The following is a 24107-nucleotide window of genomic DNA, read 5'->3' as shown; positions in this document are numbered from 1 at the left end:
TAGGCCGGATATTCCATTCCTAAGTATGAAAGGCCACCGGCTTTATATGGTTCACTTATGCCATTTTACAGTCCAGGCAAGTAGGCCCTGATTCTGTCACCAAACTCTTCTTGCCTTCTGCCTCTGAAAGCTCCAGTCTGAGCCTGCATCTGTGACCATGAACTTTGTTTCATTCCCTGCGCGGTTGACGAAGCCTGACATCAGCCTGCTGCCTGCCAAAAACTGTATTTCACCTTCGAAATTATCTGCTCCGTTCCCTGCCCGATGCATTCCTGTCTAGTAGTTTAAGTAAACATTCTTCCAGTTACCGAGCAAAGGCCCGGCTTCTCTGTCTTTATACAAGTAATTCATAGCCCTATTACTATGGAAGATTTCTACCCACGCATCTAGTGTAGACACTTAGACGCTTGTACACGCACTAACAGTCAGTATAGTCAGTATAGAATAAGATTCTACTCTAAGAAGACCTCTCTTTTGGATAACTTAGTTCTTTAAACATAGGATGTTAGATATGATTTGGGATTAGGTTGACTTGACCCTCCAGACTTCTGTCGCCACATGTAGAGCTAAATGTCAAAGTCCCCTTCACCCCCTAGTTGCACGTCAATCACACGTCATGCTGCTGCGCGCGCATTTCTGTCAAGTATTTCTGCTGACATTGCGAAATTCTTTCATGTAACCACCCTCTTATGACATCACATCTGATGACGTTCTTTAAACACACCCAGTTACGCCTATCTTTGCTACGTAAGAATATATTATCCCCACTATCAATTGTTACGCCTCTTGTATTTGCTTCACTGTAATGCTTATTGTATAAAAGTAATTGATTGTCAATAACGTATGTACTTCACTTCCTGAACCTTCGTGGTGATGGAACTTGGAGCAACCGATTATAATCGACCATTGGAATAAAGCCCATTCCGAACCTCTAATACCACGGATTCTGCCTCTTATTTACTGAGCTATTTTATTATGTTTCTGTATCAAATTAAGTCCCGGTAATTAAATTATTTACCACAATGGCTCGCCACGGCAAGTTTGGAAGAGACCATATCCCGGCCTGACGCACTGAACAGACGCTGTCCTCCCTGCTTGCAGAGAATCCAGCTTCCAGTGTTCTGACTCCCTTCGCTGGGTGTTAGAGTTTGCGAACCCGGATAGAGATTCCCACCTTGCGCATTCTGAAGGTATAGAGCCGACAAGAACCAAGAGGGACTCTTGGCATACTAAACTTAGTATATACCATACTACAGAAAACAGCAACTACTTCTTACCTCGCACTACAGTTAGGTTAGGTACCCCAGGTAGGACTATTTTAGAAGCATCGGACGAGTATTCACTTCTTAGCCTGTGTTTTTTATGTATGTATATATGATTACATGTCATAGCTAAAAGACAATGCTATTGCAGTATTATTTCTTCTTACTGCTTACGCTGTGCGTAAATATATCTTGCTTACTGTCTAATGATTGTAACAGCTCATATCACTTACACAAGAAACAAGACTGTTCAATAAAACCTTTTATTGAAATGCCCGTCTTTCTACTTCTGTGTAACTCTGGGGAAACTAAGCGTGCGCGATTGAGTGAAACTGTTATCTTTTGTTTCCACGATTCTGAGCCGCGTTCCGATTCTAAGTGAAACAAAGTTGTCATGTTTATGCGGTTGTCAGAAACAAATCCTCTCTTGTTCATTCAAGAGGTTTCTAGTGACCTCTGAGTTAGCTGGCACACACAAGTAATTAAGTATAATGTACTCGATAGGATGCGAAAACTATAGTGTATATTATTCCAATGCGCAGAGCCTATAAGGGAAATGGGAACTACACTACATGGCGCCCAACGTTTGGTAAGGCAGTAACTCAACGCTAGATACTGAAGTAACTCAGTCGTGCTTTTCTCGGAGACCCCTACTCATAAAACTCCATAAGACGTCTGGAGTAGGTAGGGATAATATCCGCCATAGCTGAGTAGGACGAGAATCCTATGTATTAGCAGTTTGGTTTATTCAATGTTAAAGGATACAGTGTTCCAAAATATTGTGCACCTTATCTTTGTTTCCTTGAAACTTGTTCTGCATTTTTCAAAAAAACAATGTCCCAAAACGGGGAGAATACAGAGGCTGCGGCTGACCAAGTCGTAGCAGTCTTTAAAACGTATAAAACATGGCCTAACACCAAGAGGTGGTAGAGCAGTTTTTGTGATAGAGACACATGAATCTTTTCAGACAGAGGTATTCTATTCGTGGAATACATTCCCAGGATCAAATCCAGTAACAAAAATGTTTCACTTCTTCAAAGAAGATGAACCACCTGCGGAATACATTCCCTTTGGGGATATTGAAATTCTACTCACATACCAGGAGCATCAACTCTGGTTTAAAGGCGCCCTAAAACATTACAAACCCATAACCCAAACATCACATAACCAGGCTCGGTCCACTAAGTAGACCAGGAGCAACATGGCCGATTTTTGCCGGCTACATACCTCCTCCTGACATTGAGGCAATGTCGGATAAGAAATTACTTAATCAAATATAAGAATTAATAGAATTACACAGTTAAACAACAACTGTCTCAGGGTCCTGAAAAAGACACTATTAAACACAATCCTACATCTTCTAAAAAGATGTGGGAAAACAAAAAACAACATTAAAAAGAGAAACGTTCTCAATCCCGAGGTAGGTCTCCTCAAAAGGAGCCCTCTGAAAGGAGGTATAACCTTAGGAATAGGGATACTTTGAAAAAACCTGACCGGTATCAAGATACTGATACATGTTCCTCTCGTACCTTTCAGACATCTTCACAGACATCCGAAAGAAGAGGACGGTCAGATCACAAAGAAGAACGCGTGAAGTCCAGAGACGATCAGCACGTTCAGAAAAACAAACCAAAACCTCAATTCCCCAAGAAAAAGGTAGCAGGTCTGAAATTCAGACATGCTGAAAATCCTGAGAACACAACTCAAGAACGGAGAATGGGCTCCGACAATGCTGGACAGTGCAGCAGAAGTAACAATAGCTCGCAAGAACCTGAAGGAACTTCTGAAGACAGTGGACTTGAATGAGTACATAACAGTTGAAACTGTAGATACCAGGGTTAGTTCTCCACAAAAGTTATATGAAATAACACTCCGGATGGAGGGAGACATACCAAGAAAAGTGAAAGCACTCTTTTGGGAGAAATTTACAAGGGGTTATGATATACTTCTAGGAGAAAGAGACTGGCCACCAGAATTTGTCAGGCAGTGCCCACATGGTGAAGACATTATGATACCACCCTTCTCCAACCATGTTCCTATACATTTAAAATATACTTATGCCAGGAAATGGGCAGTAGCCCAGGCCCCTGCTTTATACAAAAATCATGTAGGATGAGATGAGGACTCACCTCACCATAAAATCCAATTAAAATGTCAACCTACTGCACAAAGGCAGTACCCAATTAAGCAAGAAGCTAAAAAAACGATCGGGGAGATCTTAGATCAACTTGAATACCAAGGGGTATTTCAAACATGCACCTCATCAATGAACAATCCTTTGTTTCCTGTTTCCAAACCAGACAACACATATCGTCTAGCTTTGGATTACAGACACCTGAACACTTGTTCTAAAACATTTGCTGTGCAAAATGCACACAGTACAGCATTAATGAATAATATTGTGCGTAAAAAATATAAAACCACATTGGATATTTCAAATAGTTTCTTTTGTCAAAACATAGCACCTGAAAGTAGGTACTTGACAGCTTTCTCAATAATGGGGACCCAGCGTCATTTGTCGACTCCCACAAGAGTTCAAGAACAGCCTGCGGTTATTCTCAGCAAGAGTAACAGAGTTACTACAAATTTATGATGCAGAGGCATTGTCATATGTCGACGATATCTACCTGACAGACGATGACTTGGATAGGCAGTTGAACAGGGTGAACACCATTATACTGGGCTTCGCCTCTGAGGGCTACAAATTTAATTTCAAGAAATCAAGAATTGCCCATCTCAATGTCCTTTTCCTAGGATATGAACTTTCAAGTGAAGGCAAAAGCCTGGCAGCAAATTTTTTAGAAAAATGTGCGCTGCTCCAACCTCCAAAAACGGTGAAAATTTTACAGTCGATTCTAGGTTTCCTGATTTTGGAAGAACTTGCATTCTAAATTACGCAGAAAGGGTTAAACCTCTCTACAAACTAATCAAACCTGATTTCAAAATCAAAAATTGGACACAGAAACACAGACATCCTGCGTTCACTACAAACTGACTTGTTAGCAAGAAATCACTTCCAAACACGCGTAAATAGACGCAATTTAGTGGTCCTAATAATTTCGGTTCAATGCGGATACACCTACTTAACTTTTAATGAAGGTGAAAAAGTACCAATTGCATACAAATCACATTTGTACACACAAGCGGAAATGCGATTCACTTCGACAGAAAAAATTCTGACAGCAGTTCAAAACGCTGTGGCAAAAGAAAGAGCTCTAGCTCAGGGGAAACGCAATATTGTCGTTACTCCAGTACCAGCCTTGGAGGCGGTTACAAAAGCGAGCATTCCGAATGCAAAAGCTTTACATCCAAGATGGATACAATGGGTTAATTCTTTTGCTGCAACAGATGTTGAATATGTTTTTGATCCTTATTTAACAACACAAGCATTCCTCCAATACAAACACAAATGTCCTGTGCCTATTGAGATTCTCCCTCTAGACCAGTATCAATTCATAATTTATACTGATGGATCAGCCCAACCCGCTACGGGAAGTAAGCAAGCTTACAGTGCAGCCTACGCGATCGTTAAACGTTGTATGCAAAATGGTAAATTCCGACCGATGGTCACTAAAACTCAATCTCTAGGAGATTGTACAGCTCAGCAAGCTGAACTACAAGCATTCAAATTGGCATTTGAAAATACGGATCGCGAGTTCCCCACACTAACAGTGTGCGATTCTTTTTACTGTGTACAATCATACAATGAATATTTACAGCATTGGCTTCAAAATGGTTTCAATGATGCAAAAGGTGGCACAATCAAGCATAAAACGCTTTGGGAACAAGTAATTCAGTTGCGAAACGGACTACAAAACACTCACGTGATACACACGCTGAGTCATCAACATGATGGCGTTCACGTTTCAGGGAATTCATTGGCTGACGAAGCCGCAAAGGGGGCTGTGTAAACGGCTTCCGTAGCTGCAATCACTCGTTCAAAACAAAAATAGACAGTGAGATATTGTTGGCTGTCAATGCTTCAAGTTAAGGCAGTGGTGCAGCATTACCGAAAAAATGTCCACTCAAATACTCGTATATAATTGATGCGAACAACGTTCCGTTTGCTCGAATCCCTGGAGTGGGGGATAGGGTAACTCCAAACATGAAACGTAAAGCAGCTTTGATTTATGAAGCACATCTGGGAGAGGGTCTGTCATACCAGGGGATCTCTAAAACAATCTTAACATTAAAAGAGATGTAATGGTGGCCTGGAATGAATACACTTATTCACATCTTCATCAATAACTGCATAGACTGCAATAGAGATCGCAGTGCAGAACGCCACCAGACACCAGACTACGAAGTAGCCTGCCCAATACAGACACCATTGTTAGACCGCATTAGTTTATCCATGTGCAGGCGTCCTCTTGGATGAATGCAATTCCACAAACACTAACTCACGGTTCCTATGGATGTGGCCTCAGCGCACGGCTGACGCTTGAATTGTTATAAAAGATTTGCGAGTCTTTATCGGCACATACGCAATTGCACACTACATTCTGACCAGGGCCCTGCGTTTAGCTCTCGGGCTTACAAAGAAGCCATGGCCAGTTTGGGCATTGCATTGCGGTACTCCTCTCCATTCCATCCTGAGGGAAGTTCGGTTGTGGAAAGGAAAAACCGGGACATTAAGCGGTCTATAACAGCTAGGGTATTAGGTTCGGGTGATGAGTGGGTTACACATCTTTATGGGGTCCAACGCTCATTAAACAATTTGCCAAGAAGTTCTCTAGGGGGGGTTGTAGGAACGTGGCTCTGTATATACTGTTCCCAAATAGGTACAGTGTGCACAGAGTCCACCGTCCCCAGAGGTTTGGCAGAGGCAAAAGTTAGATATAACCTTACTCTCTCTAAAGTGGTAGCTTGGTCGAGCAGTAGCAGTAAGGCAGTATTAGAGGACAGTGTAAAGCATTTGTTGTACACACTCAGTCAGCAAATAGTCTCACGCACTCAAGAACTGAACTCCAGGCCAATGGTTTGCATATTAAAATATATGGTTGTTTTATTTTAGAACCAACAAATGGGTATCAAAATATACTTTCTCAGAATGAGATGCTTTAGTTAAATACTTTGCACTAAACAATTGACTTTTGAATGCAATAGTTAGTTTGTTGCAATAGGCAACACAATAATACATTGAGCTCAATGGGAATTTCAAGTTAAATGTAATTGATTACTTTTAGGATTACTTTTCTAACTCCAGGACTGGATCCTAGATTCAGTCCAGGGACAGTTCCTCGAAACAGGTGAGTAAATACGATTTAGGTACTGTTGTCATTTTTAAGCAATATTTTGGTATTTTAAAAGTTGACACTTCGAAACTTTTTCTAATGAAATCACCAATGTTATCCTATGGGAGGAAATTCACTTAGCAGGTAAGTGGGGTTATTGTTACTTTTTCTAGCTCAGTGTTGGATCCTGGATCGTGCTCGTGGGAGTCCCAGATGCTCAGAGTCGCAAGGTAGCCAGGTCCTCCGGGGTTTGTGAGGTTGCTGACCACGGGAGATGCCGGGATTTAGCAGGAGCAGTTTCGAGGGTCGCCAGGCCGGTAGGGCTGGGGCCAAAGCAGCTGGGGTCTTCCTCTTGTTAGCAGCTGCATGGCAGGATCCTCTTTCTTCTTGATCTTCTTTGCTGTTTCGGAATCTGAATCTAAGGAAGGAGGGTTCATGGTGCCCCTAAATACTAAATTTAGGGGTGTTACAGGTAGGTAAAGGCAGGGACCACTGGGTCCCTGCCCTGGGGTGGGTACACCCCCTATCCTGCCACCCTCCTGTGGGTGGGGGGCAGTGGCCTAGTCCTGATTGGCCAGGGCTCCCCATCTTCAAGATGGCGAGAGCCTAGGGATGTGCTTCACCTCGCCTCCCCCACCAGAGGAGTGGGGTTGGCAGAGGCTGGCACACCCCCTGTCCTTCCTTGGGGTTTCCGGCCAGTCTTCCCTCCAGAGTGGGGTTTTAGAACCAGTAGGGGCCAGTTGCTGAGTACAGCAAGTGGCCTGGAGAAGCTCACAAAGGCGGCATGCCTTTGAAGCTTCTCCTGCCCATCCTGGGGGAGGAGACCTAGCATCTCGCCCAGGAAGTGCATTGTTGCAGGTCCAGGAGAGTGGATGGCTCTCTACCCAGGGGTCCAGCAACATGTCTGTGTGGCAGCCTAGGCGGCCCCTCAGACCAGACGTGGATTGTAGGTTAGGTTCAGGGGGCATCTCTAAGATACCCTCTGTCGTGCATTGTACATTAAATCCTGCACTGGCATCAGTGCGGGTTTAATATGCTGAGAAGTTTGATACCAAACTTCTCAGTCTTCAGTGGAGCCATCATGGTGCTGTGGAGTTCGTGTTTGACGATCTCCCAGCACCATATACTCTTAAACTGCAGGACTGCACTTACAGTGCCCAGGAATGGTTAGTGGTCTGGCTAGAGTGACAATTATGTTTAGAGTTAGGGTTAGGTCTCGGGTTATAGTTGGAGATGAGCATCTGATTAGATTTAGGCCATTCGCTCTGCTTAGGTTTATAGTTGGGGATAGTGTTAGGCGCTGGAGTGGGATGAGTAAATGCTGAAATGAGATGATGGTTAGGGTAAAATTGCTATTGGTTTCACGGTTGGTGTAAGTAGTGGGGCTACATCGTGGGGTATTGGTTAAAGCTATGATACTTAACTACGTAGGTTGAGCTAAGAGGTTAGCAGTAGTTGTGAGTATTTTGGTAAATACCAGGGAACCCTTTCACAGCATGGTTTATATGTTAAAGAATACAAGATGTCGATCAGTTGGATTTTAAAGTAATAGCCACTTACTTTTACTTAATACATTTCAAATGCTTATTCTTACTTCTGGGTATGAACTTTTGGGTTATCTAGCTAGTAAATGTAAATCTTCAATCTCCGTTAGACCATAATGCAAGTAATCATGGATTTAGACTTCTTATATGCTCCTCAAAGGAATACTTGCCTTAGAGGGAATAACTTTCAAAATATTTTTACACTACAAGTTTCTTTTACACCTTCAAATATAATACTATGTGAAGCAAATCATTAGTCAAGGCCTGATTAGTTGACTACAGCATGACCTACAATGCCTTTGCAGAAACCAGTAATGGCAAAATATTCAAATTCTAATGGATATTTATTCCTGAAGATTCCTTGTGTTAAAATTACTCTTCAGGCTGCTGAGTGGATCTGAAAAATTTGCAATAGCTCTGAAGTACAAGCAGGTGGCATGGCTCTAGCTCCAGATCCAGTACCTCTTCTGGATGTGATGTCATTGACCCATAAAACGAGTTACAAAACGTGCTAACGTGTGTTCATTTTTACAATATTTTCTTTGTTTTTTTGTACGCATAACAAAAACTGTTATATGCTAGTATACATCTTTTCAGGGATATTACAAGCCCCCTCAAAAATAAGTCATTTAGAGATGCAATACTTGCCTCCAGCAGATGTTTATCTCGGATTTCCATTGTCTCTCTCTGTGGCGCCTGCGTCTCAAATAAGACTGGTTCTTGTGTGAATTAGAGCTGCATGCATTGAAAGGCTATCAAGGCAAAGGGAAGACCAGCCCTTGCTGGCCTAGGCCTTTAACCGGTAGGACCATTGCCGTTCTAGACCTTCTTCGTGAGGCAAGTCTAAAAGGATACTTTCCAGTGACTAGTTATTCTATAAAAAACAAAAAACAATGCAAATTGGAGTTATCCCCGTTCCCCTACCCTAAACCACCCCCCTAAATTCCACAAGCATCACTACCGTTCCAGGGAGAGGCCTGAACGACAGCAGCATCTTTCTCCACCTGCTGCACTGTTGGCCAACCCATTTCTAGTGGCAGCTTTAACTCTGGCCGTACTCCAGATGTTTAAGACTGTTCTGCTTCCCAGTGGTATTCTTGCTAGCTCCATGGAGCATTTGGACCTTCAACCATTCCTCAAGTGGCTAAAGCCTAGACAAAGCTTAGCTCAGTTTGGCACCACCTCATGGGCTTGTCATTGGCGGGGGCAACCTCAGCAGCTTCACTTAAGACCATGTCAGTTCCCACAGTACATGTGCTGTTGCTAGCATGACACTTAACAGCAATGCTTCTGGAATCTACTCCTGCTTCTCAGACAAATTCCATATTGGTAAAGTGAAAGTTGGGCCTCTTTTGAGGATAGCTTCTCCTACATTTTCACTGTTTACAGGGATGGATTCACTTTTCAGCTCTGACTCTAGTACCATCCAGATGCAGCGATCCAGAGAACGTCCCTGTAACCTTTGTTTTTTTCACTGAATATATATATTTCATCTATTGGCAGTTGCCAGCGCGTTATAGTTAGGACATTTTTTGTTTTAGCAATAACTTTGGTGCCATTTGACAAATCCTTGCAAAATTTACAGAATTAGTTTGAAGCTTACTTCAGCTCCTGTCTTGAAAGTTTTGGGGTGACCCATCAAACAGGGACCGAGAAAAAGGGGGGACACACCAGAACGCTTTTCCTCAATGTTAATTTCAATTTCAATTGAACACTTTAGACACTACTACAGCCTAAACTGCTGAGCGCAATTACACCACATTTGGCAGAAAGGTAGTTCTTGACCTAGAAATGGTGTAAATCCATTCAGTAGTTGCTGAGAAATGTTGTGATTTTTCAGATATACAACTGAGGTTGCGGTGGATCCGCGGTCCCTCCCGATCTTGTGCCTGAGATCAGATTAGCTGCCAACACTTCAAGCCAGAAAGTGTTGGCAGCCATCTTGTGACTCGGTTGAACACCCTGACCCCCTAGGCCTAAAAGGAGGAAGTAGCGCTGGATCATCCAGTCTCACCCCCCAAAAAAAAAAAAAGAAAAAGGAAAAGCGAAGCATGGTCTCCCACGCATTGTTAAATAAAGACCCCGGGTGGGCCATGTCCTGGGGGTAGTTTATACAGTAATGTGGGGAGTGCTTATGTGCCACCCCCAGGAGACCGCCACCTCCCCGGGGCAAACATAATAAACGAGTTGCGGGCAGCCTGCACGGTCCCCCGCAGCCCCGGGGACCACCAGGGCTAATGTAATGGGGGTGGCTCGAGGATCCCCTCTGCCCCGGGGACCACCACCTCCTTGGGGCTTTTAAATATTCATGTGGGGGTCCTCACGGCCCCCCCTGGCTTGGGGACCACCACCTCCCACGGGGGCCAAACTGTATTTTAAAGAAATGGGGTGGGGGCGCAAGGACCCCTCCCGGCCGTTCTCAGCCCCGGGGACTGCCACTTCCCCGGAGCAGGCCCTACTCAAGGAAGGAAGGGGGGGGGCACGTGGCCCCCTCCCTTGAAGTTCGACATGGCCCTGGTGACCACCACCCTCCAGGGCCGGCTCCAGCAATGTCCCAGGGTGCCCAGCCCTGGGTAATTGCAGTTTGCTATGGCATAGTCGGGAGCGCCATAGCAAACTGCTCCGCTTTGGGCAAGTGAGAGCTTTTCCTTCTTGCTTGCTCAAAGCGGAGCAGACATTTGCCTTTTACTCACTGGGAGCTACATGTCAGCAGCTCCCTGTGTGTAAAGGCAATGCAGGCTCCAGCAGGAGGCGGGGAGCCAGCCAGGACCGCGGGGGCTTTCACGATCCTTCCCCCCCCCCCCCCCCCCCCACCCTGTCTGCAGCGTGTAAAATGTGGTTGCCCTGGTCACCCAAAGTACAGGCCGGGGGTTGGGGTCCCTGGAGCCTACATCAGCCCGGGGGGGGGGGCGCTGGGACAGACACCCACTCACTCATCCATACAGTCGCAACACACCCACTCATAGTCACTCACTAACCCACCCATACAGCCTTTGACACACCCACTCACTAGTACAGTCACTCACATAGCATCTCCCCCATGCAGCTACTTGCACATCCACTTATACACCCATACAGCCACTCGCACACCATACGCACAAGGATACGTACAGTCACACAGCGACTCACATGATGTATATTAAAAATAGTATCACTCATTAATAGTTCACCTAGTATATTACTTTAACTTTTATAGTACCTTAGTGTATATGTTTAACAATCATAAACTCTTACACTCACTGGATGGTGTCATCAGTGATGTCACTTGAGATGTCATCAGTGATTTCACTGAACATATCATGAGTTATGTAATATGTGAGGTCATAAGCGGTGCCTTGCAGATGTGCAAGTTATAGTTAGCTTGAGTAACTCTAACTGCCGAATTTCACTGGTTTTGTACGAGTGAAATCTGAGCCAAAATATAACGTTCCTAAAACCTTTGGTTTTTTCAGTAAATTTCAAAGGTTTTTCTAAATCTATTTCCGAACTATAACGTCCCTGTAACCTTTGTTTTCTTAAGTGTGTATGTAAATAAAATAAAAATAAAATATATATTATATTTTTTAATATCTTCCAAACTACTGACTGGATTTACACCAAATAACAAAAATGGTTCTTTCTAGACCAAGAGCTACCTTTCTACCAAATTTGGTGTAATTCCATCCAGTGGTTCGGGCTGTAGACGTGACTAAAATCTCTATAGGAATTAACATTTAGAAAAACACTTTTAAGCCCCCCACACCCCTCCCTCATTTTTTGGGGATCATGCTTGACGGATCACCCTAAAGCTTCCCATGCGCAATAAGATTCACCTGGGCACTTTTTTCAGAAATTTTCATCAAACGGTGCTAAAGATATAGCCAAGTAAAAAAACGCTTTTGCTATGGAAACGTGGTCCTAACTATGCCTACTGTGTACTGCCAGTAGGTAGGTTATACATACTACCCTGCTGATTCTTCTTGACCTTACCGCAGCTTTTGATACCCTGTCTCCTTTGAGGCTGGTGAGGCGCCTCAAGGAGATAGGGATCGGGGGCACGGCCCTTGGGCTTCTTGCCGCCTTCCTTAATGAGCGGTCAGTGATAGTGAAAATGGGCCAATATTACTCTGCTTCAAACCCTTTGATATGTGGAGTTCCGCAGGGCTCCTCTGTAAGCCAAACACTTTTTAATATCTACGTTGCCCCATTGGCTAAGGTCGTTAGATCCTTTGGATTTGAGGTGTTGTCTTATGCTGACGACACACAAAAGATGGTGTCCATTACCAACAGCATTAGGGAATCTGCCGCATATTTCAAAAACTGCATGCAGGCTTTCTCATCCTGGATGGTGGAAAACGATCTTAAACTGAATGGGGAAAAAAACAAGATTTTGGGTAACCAACATGACATCTGGTCAATTGACTGGTGGCCTGATACCTTAGGCAGCTGCCCATGCCCTGTATACCATGGGGAAAATCTGGGTGTTATAGTGGACACATTTTTGTCCCTAAACCTTCAGATTAGCAGAACAGTGTCCACCTGTTTTGGGTTAATCAGGCTTCTTTGAAAAATCTCCCAGTTCCTTTTGTTTGCATCACGAAAGCAGGCAGTGATTGCCTTGATAATGTCCAGACTTTATTATTGTAATGCCCTCTATCTGGGCATTAACAAGGGCTTGGTGCGACGGTCACAGTTAGTGCAGAATGCTGCAGCGAGGCTGGTGATGGATTTGCCGAAGTACCACTCAGTTTCGGCTTCCCTCATCTCATTGCACTGGCTACCTCTGGATCGAAGAATTCTCTTCAAGACTCTATGCCTGACCCATAATGCCTACTACGGCCTAGGCCCTGATGCCATTAAAGCGATGTTCCAGCGCTATGCCCTGACCAAGCAGCTTAGGTCTGCTAGCAAGAATTTGCTAGTAGTTCCCAGGTATGAAAAGGTTAGATGGGGAGGCCTTGAAAACCTGGCTCTTTACACAGACTTCAATATGAGCATTTTATACAGTTGCACATCAGTCCTCTGTAGCGCCTTGACTCCAGTCCTCTGTAGCGCCTTGACTCCCTTGGGCTACGTTAGCGCTTTATACATTTAATATTCATTCATTTCATACACACACACACACATGCTGTACAAAACTGCCAGTAGGTAGGTTGTACATACATACACACCTACTGTAAAAAACAAGGCTTGTGGGGGGGGGGGGGGGCACGTGCACTAGATTACTCTTCATTGCAAACCTTTATAACGTGTACAATACCTCTACACACCTATGATGCATTAGGAGCATGTGCATTTTCTAAACACTTACACACATCAGCTGGACACAGGCTTTACAAAATTAAGTAATATGATAGCTACCCATCACTTCTGGTGGCTTGTAAAGCACAACTGCTCACCTGTAAGGGTTTCAAGGTGCTGGGAGGGGGGCGGGGGTGCTGCTGGTCTGTTGAAGGTGCTGTGGTTCAGTCATAGTGCCAGGTCTTGAGGTCCTTCCTGAATTGAGGCTGTGGCGGTGATTGCCTGAGGTGGAGGGGCAGGGTGTTTCAGGTCTTTGCTGCGACGCAGTAGAAGGATCTTCCTCCGGCTGTGGACCTTCAGATACGCAGGACAGTAGCCAGGGCCAGATGGGCAGAGCGGAGGTCTCTGGTGGGTGCGTGGAACGCGAGGCAGTGGTTGAGGTACGCAGGTCCCACGTAGTGCATAGCTTTGTAGGCATGTAAGAGGAGCTTGAAGATGATTCTTTTGGTAACTGGGAGGCAGTGGAGATCTCTCAGGTGGCCGGTGATGTGGCTGTGGCGGGGGATGTTGAGGATGAGTCTAGCTGAGGAGTTCTGAATTTGCGGCTATTTCTTGAGTTTCTGGGTGATGCCGGCATAGAGTGCGTTGCTGTAGTTAATTCTGCTGCTGATGAGTGCGTGGGTGACCATCTTTCTGGACTCGGTGGAGATCCACTTGAAGATCTTTCAGAGCAGGTGTAAGGTGTGGAAGCAGGATGATGAGACTGTGTTTATCTGGCGGTTCATGATGAGCGAGGGGTCCAAGATGATGCCGAAGTTTCTTGCGTGGTCGGTGGGTGTGTGGGGGTTCCAAGTGTTGCGGGCCAAGCAGGAGCCGTCCCAGGCGGAGGGGGTGGAGCTCATGATGAGGACTTCGGTCTTCTCCAAGTTGAACTTGAGGCAGCTGTTCTTCTTCCAGGTGGCAACAGACTTGATCCGTCGTGGAAGTTGTTCTTGGCAGCTATGGGTTCGTTGGTGAGGGAGCTGGTGTCATCGGCCTAGGAGACTATGTTGAGTCCGTGGTTCATCTGATGGCTGCAAGCAGGGAGGAGCCCTGAGGCACTCTGCAGCATATCTTTGTGGGTTCCGAGTGGAATGGTGGTAGTCTGACTCTGTGTTTGTCCTGTGAGGAAGGAGCGGATCCATTCTAGGGTTTTGTCGCAGATGCCGGCCTAGTGGATCTTGTCTCTAGGGTGTGGTGAGAGACTGTATCAAAGGGGGCGAGAGGTCCAGCTGATAAGGGCTGCTATTTCACCTCGGTCGAGGAGTGTGCACATTTCATCTGTGGCGGCAAGGAGGGCTGTCTCGGTGCTGTGGTTGCTTCGGAAGCAGGATTGGGAGAGGTCCAGGATGTGGTTTGCTTCGATAAGTTCTGGAAGTTGGGTGTTGACGGCCTTCACATTGACCTTTACTGGGAAGGGGAGAAGAGAAATGGGTCTGAAGTTCTCAAGATCCTTTGGGTCGGCAGATAGTTTCTTCAGCAAGGGATTGATCTCTGCTTGCTTCAAGTCTTCCGGGAAGGTGGCAGAAGTGATTGGGCGCCAGAGTTTGGGGGCGATGGTGGTGCCGGCTCTGTTGAAGATTTGGTGTGGGCAGGGGGTACGCCAGACTGGATGTTTTCCATGATCTTCAGGGTGTCGTTGGCAGTGAGGGGAGTCCAGCTGAGTAGGGTCTGTTGAGGTCTGGTGTTTTAGGATGCGGTGGCTACAAGTGTGGTAGGAGGGTCTTTGGTGTTGAAGCTGTCGAAGTGGTTGTGTATCTCCTTTATCTTGCTGTGGAAGTAGGTGCCGAGGTTGTTGCAGAGGTCTTGGGAGGGTGGAATGTCTACTGTGTCTGTGCTTGGTCTGGCAAATTCTTTGATCACAGAGATTTGTTTAGTTTTTTTTTTTACTTTTGAGTGTGTTGCTTTTGATTCGTTCTTGTAGGGGCACTTTTTCGTTGTCCTTGTAAGGTGGTGGTGTGCGGTAACAGTGGTCTTGAAGACTGAGTGGTCTTCCGGGGTCTTGCTGCTCCTTCATCTCTTCTTTAGCCGTCTATAGGTGCGACTGGACTCTTGAAGAGCGGGAGAGAACCAGCTGTCTTTCTTGGAGTGTTGCTTGTTTGGGGCTTGCTTCAGGAGGGCCAGAGTGTCAGCGCAGTCTGAGATCTATCGCTGGAGGTTGCATGCTGAGGTATTAGTGGCCGTGGATGTTGGGAGGAGTTTTGCTGAGGGAGGGAGATCAGTGATGTCATAAATGATGTCATAGAACATTGCACTTATTAATTTGTAGCATATATTTATGAATATTATTTATAATATATAATTTGCAGCATGTTCTATGACCTCATTCATTGAGTGTGTTTGCTTTACAGTTTACATAGGGAAGGGTAGCTCCATATTAATTTGCTACCTAATTTTGTACAGCCTTTGTCCAGCTAATGAGTGTAAGTGTTTACAAAATGCACGTGCACCTAATGCATCATAGGTGTGTAGAGTTATTGAACATGTTATAAATGTTTTCAATGAAGAGTAACCAGTGTGCGTGCTCCCCCCCCCCCCCCCCCCTCCTGTCGAGCTTAGTGAGACCTGGGGACCCCGTCCCCCAGAGCCTTTATTTTGATTAAACAGGAGGTTTACCAATACCCCTCCCTGGGTATTTTTTTGCCCTGCGGACCCTATCCCACAGGGCCACACATTTAAATAAAGGGTAGGAGGGGCGGTGCCGCCCCCTCCCCGAGCCATGTTAGGCCCTGGGTACCTCACCCCCCCCATGGCCATTTCTAAAAATGAATGGGAGGGGGCTTTGCAGCACCCCTCCCTAGCTGCTGTTGGCCCCCCTCCACATGTCTCTATCAGCCCCTGGGACCCCACCCCCCGGCACCGCATTTCTTAAAGGAGGGTGCCCACCCAGGGCACCCACCATATACTTGTTGGTGGGGCTTCATGGGGAGCCCTGTGGCCCCAGCTAGCTCCAAACATGCATTGGGGGACGGCATTGCTCCCGCCCGGACGTGTACTAATGTTGTTCCCTCTGGGCGGTAGCAGTATTTTGATGCGTTTCCCTGCCTGCATCACTGCAGGCAGGCAAACAGATCCGAAGTCCGTTCCTAGAAAGTGGGAGCATTTTTAAAGCTCCCACCTGCTGGGAGTGGACTTTGTGTTTGCTCCCGCTTGGCAGGAGAGAAAAGAATTCTTCTGCCAAGCGGGATCAAACATAGGTTTCCCTGCCCTTATTATTTCGATCTTGTGCCATATCTTTATATATTGCCAGTTTTGTATGATTGTGATAGATCCACTTTTCCTCCAACTAATGCATTTATCTAAATGACTCTGAAGGAACCATTGTTCCTATACAATGGTCAGTTTACGCTAATGAAACCATGGGAAAGACCCATCATTGGAGACAAGACAGATATACTAAGGCTATAATATTTTCCTTGTGCTGATGCTGACGTGTGTTGCCACTTCTTAGTTTTCATTTTGTAGCTTTGTAAGTAAGGAGTGGAACCATTTGCAGAACTTTTCATGGGAGACATTGTGGTGACATTTAATAATGGATTTTTAGTTTGAACTTTTGTTTACTGAAAATGTCAAACCTTATTCTGGTTAATGTATTGTACTCATTTCATTGTGGTAAATTGGTATTGTTGTGCAATGTAAGGACTGATAACATAATCCGCACTGGAGAACTGCATTAAATCTGTTTATTTACTTTTTTATAATTATTTTTTAGTTTAAAGGGTAAAATAAGGCGAGCAGTGCTGATTGCAATTTGAATGTCTGCTCTTTGTCTCTTTTTAGGCCAGGGGCTTCAGCAAAACTGAGGCTACTGCTTCAACATGAACTAATTACTCTGAGAGCACTCGAAAAGCATGGGCTCCAACCTGCTGTCATCATACACTGGGCACGGAATCTTCATAAAACGGTCTGTGTGTATATGTCAATGTGTTTTTTTTCTTTTTTTTTCCCCTTATAAAAAATAAAAATGCATATGTGTTTGTGTGTGTGTATATATGAGATCTCTTGATCCCCCCTGTATGTACTCTTGTAAGTATATTTAAACCTGCTCGGAGTTCAATGACTATGCAAAGTAATGAGCCTGAATGGTCACTTTTTACATATCTAGGAGGGTACGTTTTTACTTTTTTTTTTTTTTAAACAAATTTTTATTGTCAAGTGGCACATATACTGCAGGGCCCTGTACCCCAGGTACATCCGCAAAATCGAAACCGTTATCATTGACTTTGACATTTTACAGAATAATACCAAAGAGAAATTAAAGGCAATACAATCAAAATCCAACTCACACCCCCCCAACCCTCCCCTCGATTGCACTATACACCCTCTCTAGACGGAGCCATTCCAATGTTAGAATAAAGATGCCCACCAGGGTTCCATCTTCCATCCCTCTCTCTGAATCCTCCCCTATAAACCCCATCCTACAAACGCAGGTCCCTTTCTAACGGGACCGGATCTAGTAGCAATCCCCTATAATCCGCCCACCTTTTCCATATTTTAAAGTGTTTTAGGGGGCACCCCCTGGCGATGAAAATGGGTTTCTCTAGGCCCATGCAAAAGTCCAAGCCATTCTTCCAGGCGGCTAATGCGGGGGGCCCTAGTGCCTTCCACGCCCTCGCTATGTCCCTTTTGGCTAATGTAAGACCCAACAGCAACAAATGGTGTTTGTAGACCTTGCCGCCTATCCCCTCCATAATGTTTAGGAGCGCTAGCTTCGGCGAGCGTGGAAGATCCCAACCCAGCACCTCTGATAAGCAATTGAAAACCCCCCTGCAGAAACGATCTAAAGAGAGACACTGCCAAACCGTGTGTATTAATGTACCTTCCTCCCACTCACAGCGAAGACACACAGGGGAGGCAATCAACCCCGCCCTCCACAGACGCATACGTGTATAATAGACCCTATGTAGGTACTTAAATTGAACTAGGCGCATCGCTATGGCTGCTCCTCACGGGGCAGCCAGGGCCTCCACCCAATCCTCTTCCTCCAAACGGCCTAGATCCCCCTCCCAATCCTCCCGGAGTTTCTGTAGCGTGGAAGAGCAGTGAATAACCAGGGTTTGATATATTCTTGAGTTCTTACGATCCAGTAGTTCTCCCATAAAAACTTTGGCTTCCAGAGGACTAAACTCAGCCAAAGTCTCCAGTCCCGCCAAACTGGGTAGCAGAGCATGCCAAAATTGCAGGTACTTGTAGAACTGGGACCTCGGCATATGAAATTACGCCCGCAGGTCCTGGAAGGATTTTAATACAAGACCCCTCATGACGTCACCCAGGACCGATATCCCTATGTGATCCCAGGCCCGAAATCCCTGCAAGGCCGCTAATTGTGGCAACTGCCCATTATCCCATAGGGGAGTCTCCAGCGTTTAGCGTGTTCCACCGCCTCATCCTACGCAACGTCTGCCTCCAGATCTGGAACACAACCCTCGTTGCTGAGGGCAAGGATCCCCGCAGCGGTCCAGAGTATAAAACCCTGTGTCAGGAGTGGTCTCCCAGGAGCCGCCTCGGCGTATGCCGGGTCTTCCCGGTCACCATACCACCATTCATTCAATACGAGCAAATGAGATGCCTGATAGTATGACAGGATATCTGACGATGCCAGTCCCCCACAATAGGTAGATAGAAAGCACGTCTGCAGGGCCACGCGTATCCTGCCCCCATCCCACAAGATCTGCCCAAGGACCGCATTTACCTGCCTAAACCAGCAGGGGGAATCGGATAGGGGTGGTTCTGTAGCTGATATAGAAGGCGAGGAAGCGCGACCATATTAAATATGGCTGATCTACCATATATAGTCAGTGGCATGCGGGACCATATTTTCACTCACTTGATCCCACACTGGTACTAGGTTGCTCTCCCAAGCGACTGCCGGCACCTGTGTTATAAATACCCCCAAAATATTTCAGTCCTCCGGCCGCCAGCTGAATCGATGATGCCCAAGCGCCTAAATCTACCCGACCCCCTAGCATCCACAACATGGACTTGCGGGGATTCATATAAAGTCCAGAAGTTTCCCCAAAAATGTGCATTATTCGCAGGAGTCGTGGCCCCGTTCTGTCCACATTTGTGAGGAAGAAGAGGACATCATCCGCATACAATGCAATCCTGTCCGAAAACCCCTGGGCCCACTCAAATCCCTGAATCTGTGTGTCTGTTTGTACCCACGCGGCCGGAGGCCTCATTGCAAGGGCAAATAAATATGGAGACAAGGGGCATCCCTGACTCACCCCCCGCCCAATAGAGAACACGGACGAGGCCGCGCCGGCCATCCGTACCGACACTGTAAGGTCTGTATATAGAAGAGTCCAATAAGAAATAAACCTCTGCCCGAAGTTCAACTGTTGTAATAATGCGAAGAGGTATCAAATCAAATGCCCTATCCATATCCGCAAGCAACAGCGCTGCCGGTGCACCCAGGCGCTGGACAGCTCCACTACGACATGCACCTGCCTAATGTTCTGTCTAGTCGCCCGCTGAGGCATAAAACCAGCCTGGTCGGGATGCACTAGAGCGGCTATATGGGGCAGTAGGTGATTTGCCAGGGCCTTTGCCAGAATTTTGGCCTCCACATTTAAGAGGGAAATGTAGTCTGTAGGACGTGTGTTGAGCCGGCGGCCGGCCGGGCTTGTCAAAGACCACCACCACCTCCGCATGCCTCCAATCCGGGGGGAGAGAGCCATGACCCCGAGCCTCCTCCACCACTGCACGGTAGTGAGGCCCCAACTGTAGGAAATACGGCTTAAAAAATTCACTGGGGAACCCATTAGGTCCCGGAGCCTTCCCGGAGTTGAGCTCTCCTAATGCAGCTCCCAGCTCCTCGTCAGTCAGCGGGAGCTCCAGATTCTCTCTTACTGCATCTGATAGAGCCCTGGGCGGAAGGTCAGACAAGAAACCATCAACCGTGGCGGCAGGGAAACATTCTTTAGGGGCATAGAGATCTGCATAATATGCAGCAAAACTCTCCGCTAGGGCTCGTGAGTCTGTGAGTGGCACGCCCTCTGGGCCCAATATGCCCGGTAGACTCTGGGTATGATACACCCCCTGGCAGAGTCGGTGGAGCATCTTGCTAGATTTGCCCCCCCATTGATGCACTCTACTGCACGTCGCCAGCCAGGCCTTGTCTAGCAGTAGCAGCATACTTTTGTTGGGCAAAGAGCAATTGGCGCCGGGCCTGGCCGCCTCCTGCCTCTCGCCCCTGACGCTCAAAATCTTCGATACCAGCCTCAGCCTGGATAAGCGCCTCCCTGCGTGTTCTGCGAGCCACTACGCACCAGGATATGTCTGTTCCCCTCAATGTAGGCTTCATCGCCTCCCACACAGAATCGACCCTGATCACAGACCCCACATTCACTCTCAGGTACTCATCGATAGCATCGCACATCCGTTCTCTATAGTCCTCATCCTGCAAGTGCCACACTGACAGGCGCCACCTAAACGGTTGCCTCTTCCGCCCCATCTGTTTGGTGATGGCCACTGGGAAATGGTCCAAAAGGCCTCGCGGGAGAATCTCTGCCCCCATCACCCTACCCACTGTTACTCGGGGGACAAAATGTAGTCCATTCTAGAGAAGTAGTCATGAACCGCCGAGAGGTAAGTAAACTCCTAATCGTCCCGATGCAAGTGACGCCAGGTATCAACCCAGTCAAGCCCTGTCGCTAGCGAATGCATCCTTGTGGTGCCGCCTCCCTCTGGAACACCCCTCTCTCTCTTTCCAGTGGTCTATGCCCAAATTCATGACATCATTCCAATCTCCACCAACCATCGCCACCCCATCCGGCATGTCCACCCATATAGCCGTAAGTCGCTCCACCAGGCTCCACTGTAATGAAGGAGGAGCGTAGACGCTGCCCAGGATCAGGGAATCTTCCTCCACCTTGCCTTGTAAGAATATGTAGCACCCATGGGTGTCGGTCTAAAGCCTACTGTGTACGTAGGGAGCCCTACGATGAACTAAGATAGGTAATCCTCTGGACCCCCTCACAAAACCGGAGTGGAACACCTGTTGATATCCATATCGTTGAAGGCCCCGCGTTTAATCTTATCGAGGGCTCCCCTCACATTCCAGCTGATAACACAGCGAGAGCCCGGGGACGTTTGCCCCCTATGGGGTATACCTGCTGTGTGGTATTGTAACTGTGTGTGCGGGGATGTGGAATCCGACTCGGCGTGCAAGTACAAGCACGCTATCTGTGCCGTGATGTGCGATCAACAAACAAAACAACCCCCCTCCCAACAAACCCCCCCCCCCCCCACCCCATACCTCAACCACGATGAAGTATCTGTAGCGGCGGGAACGGCCCGCGCCCCCCAACAGGAGGACAAGGCCTGTCCCGACCAATGGATCACCAACTCACAGCCCATCTTTTGCTAACACTCCCCCTAGTCGCACAGGTCCACTAACGGACCCGGCCCATAGTTGAGCCTCTCCGATCTAATAAGTACAGGCTGTTCCGCCTCCGCTCCTCACTGGTATGTCCTTGAGGGTTTCACTGTCTGCCTGCCAGAAACCGAGCCAGCCCGGGATGCAGCACCACAGGAAAGAGAGCAGCGCCTGAAGCTCGACCTTCTGGCACCCTTCGACTTCTCCGAGGGCCCCCACCCACCCGAGCAGCCCCCGACAAGGAGGAATCAGACTCTCGTCCCGGCGGTGTATGAGTCCGCGCCCGCACCGCACGGTTTCATCAGTCCATTTAAACACCTCTTTCGATGAGTCAAAGAAATGGGTGCGGGAGCGATGGACCACTCGCAGACGAGCAGGATACAGTAGGGCATACAGGAGCTTGCCTTGGCTGCTGCTGAACCAACCTCGTGTATTCTGGGAAAATTAGGATACGAGCGTTATCGTACTGGAGGGGTTCTTTGATACGTGCCTGCTTCAGAATAACATCCCTGTCATGATAGTTCAGAAGCTTTTGCGATAAGTAGTCTTGGGCGGGCCCCAGGGGGAGGTTTTTGAATAAGCGCTCGATGAGCACGTTCAATCACAAAGCAGCGGGACATCGAATCCGGTGGAAGCCAACTCTCTAGCCACTGTGGAAGGAACTGCTACATGTTGCCCCCCTCGCAGCCCTCTAAAACTCAACAAAGCGGAGGTTGTTGCGTCTTGCCCTTCCGTCCGCATCCTCCACTCGCAGTGCAAGACCCTTTTGGGTGGTCTCCAGCACAGCCACCCACTTCTTCAGCGTGGTAATATCATCCTCCACTCTGGAAATACGAGTCTCGGCCTCAGTAATACGGGACACGGCGTTCCGCAGATCCTGCCGCAATAGCATGACGTCCGAACCCACTGCCCCTATCTTGGGGTCTAACATGTCTCTGGACTGTGTAATGGCCGCCAGGAGTGCTGCATTGTCTGCCCCCCCCCCCCCCAGCGGCCCCCAGGCCCATAAACTTGTCAATAGGGCCCTGTTTAGGTGGCCCTCCGCCGCCCTTATCTCGTGTCATGGCTGACTCTGAATAGTTCTCAGCCCCGTCCGGGCAGTCGTCAAGTGATCAGTAGAGCGTTGCCTGTCTCCAGAAGTCAGGTAGGAGAACCACTGCCCAGGGCTGCCGCTAGGGATCCCGAGGAAGATCCACCCAAACCAGTGGGCCACTCACATATGGACATCCGAGACGAGGGATCCCGTCCACCCCACCAATCAGCAGATTTCAGCGAGGGTCCTCCGCAACATCCTCTGGAGCTTACGCACCCCCCAGCAGCGCTGATGGGTTTCCCCGCGGTCCGACCTGACCGCCGAACCCCTCACCATAGGATGGAGGGGGGGGGGGAGATGATGAGAGGGAGGGGGAATGCCAAAGACACCACAGCGTCGAGGCCGGCTGGTATGTTGTGTGTTAACGACCAGTGCTGTCCCCCACCAACTTCACCCGTGGGGACCAGTCGCACCTCTAGTGCGGGAGTGTCCCCAGGGGCAGCGCGCCAAGCTCAGCTGAATACCAAGGGTAAGGTGGGCGAAGCGCCGTGGCCACCACAGGGATCCTCCACACATCCGGACGCCAACACACTCCCCTCCAATATCAGTGGAATAGAAGAGAGGGGGGAAAGCCGCGACCTCACGGTCTCTTCTGAACGCGTAGGGCCTCCGATGCAATATACCTCCCTCGGTGTCACCACTCACCCGCTCGCAGTCCGATATGACTGCCGGCACCCCCCGGATGGATACTCAAGGGGGGAGGAGAATAGGGGGCCTCAGAGCACCGCCGTCCGTCTCCCGCTCTCAAAGGGTGCCAAGGTGTGGGGGCTTCTCAGTCTGCCACCGGACCCAGGGGGCGCAAGAAACGGGGGGGGGGGGGAAGGATGTGCGGGCCCCCGCCCTTACCGCCACTACCAGATAGCAGCCACCGGTGTGCCGATGGCGTCGGTCCGATTTCTGCCACAAAACAGTAGGTTCAACCATTTGCGCCAAACCTTGTGGAATTTCGCTGGACAGCCACGCGCCTCAAAGAGGGGCTCCTCCTGGGCCGTGCACCAGTCCACCCCTCGGCGCCATTTTCGGAGGGTAGGGGGGTGGGCTTGAGCCCAGGCCGCAGCAATGTCTCGCTTGGCCACAGCGACCGCCTTCCCCAGAAAGTGTTTATCCGCTCTAGAGCCGTCCAAGCCATCAAAGATGCCCAGGAGAAGGCGTAGGGGGTCATGGGGGACCTGCCAACCCAAGGTATATGGGAGCTCAGATTCCACTCCCGACCAGAACAGGGCGGGGCCCGGGCACAACCAGACCATATGGTAAAAGTCAGCCGGAGCCCGGCCGCAACGTGTGTAGTCCGGAGAGTGGCGCAACCCTGCCTTGTGTAATCGTGCGGGAGTAAGA

The 24107-nt window shown here is 48.0% G+C and overlaps 1 protein-coding gene across 1 annotated transcript in view; it reads left to right on the top strand.

Annotated features, from left to right (window-relative positions):
* The window catches only part of LOC146805425 (E3 SUMO-protein ligase RanBP2-like), a 427039-nt gene that overhangs the window by 126594 nt on the left and 276338 nt on the right, over positions 1 to 24107 (top strand). The window contains exon 12 of the mRNA XM_085622638.1: positions 17080 to 17203. Coding sequence (XP_085478764.1) covers positions 17080 to 17203 — 124 coding nt within the window. The remainder of the gene's footprint in view (positions 1 to 17079; positions 17204 to 24107) is intronic.

This window comes from Triturus cristatus, chromosome 8 (assembly GCF_964204655.1).
Source record: "Triturus cristatus chromosome 8, aTriCri1.1, whole genome shotgun sequence".
In the NCBI taxonomy this organism is placed as follows: Eukaryota; Metazoa; Chordata; class Amphibia; order Caudata; family Salamandridae; genus Triturus; species Triturus cristatus.
Note: the sequence above shows the minus strand (reverse complement) of the source record. Positions and strands in the feature narration are given on the sequence as shown.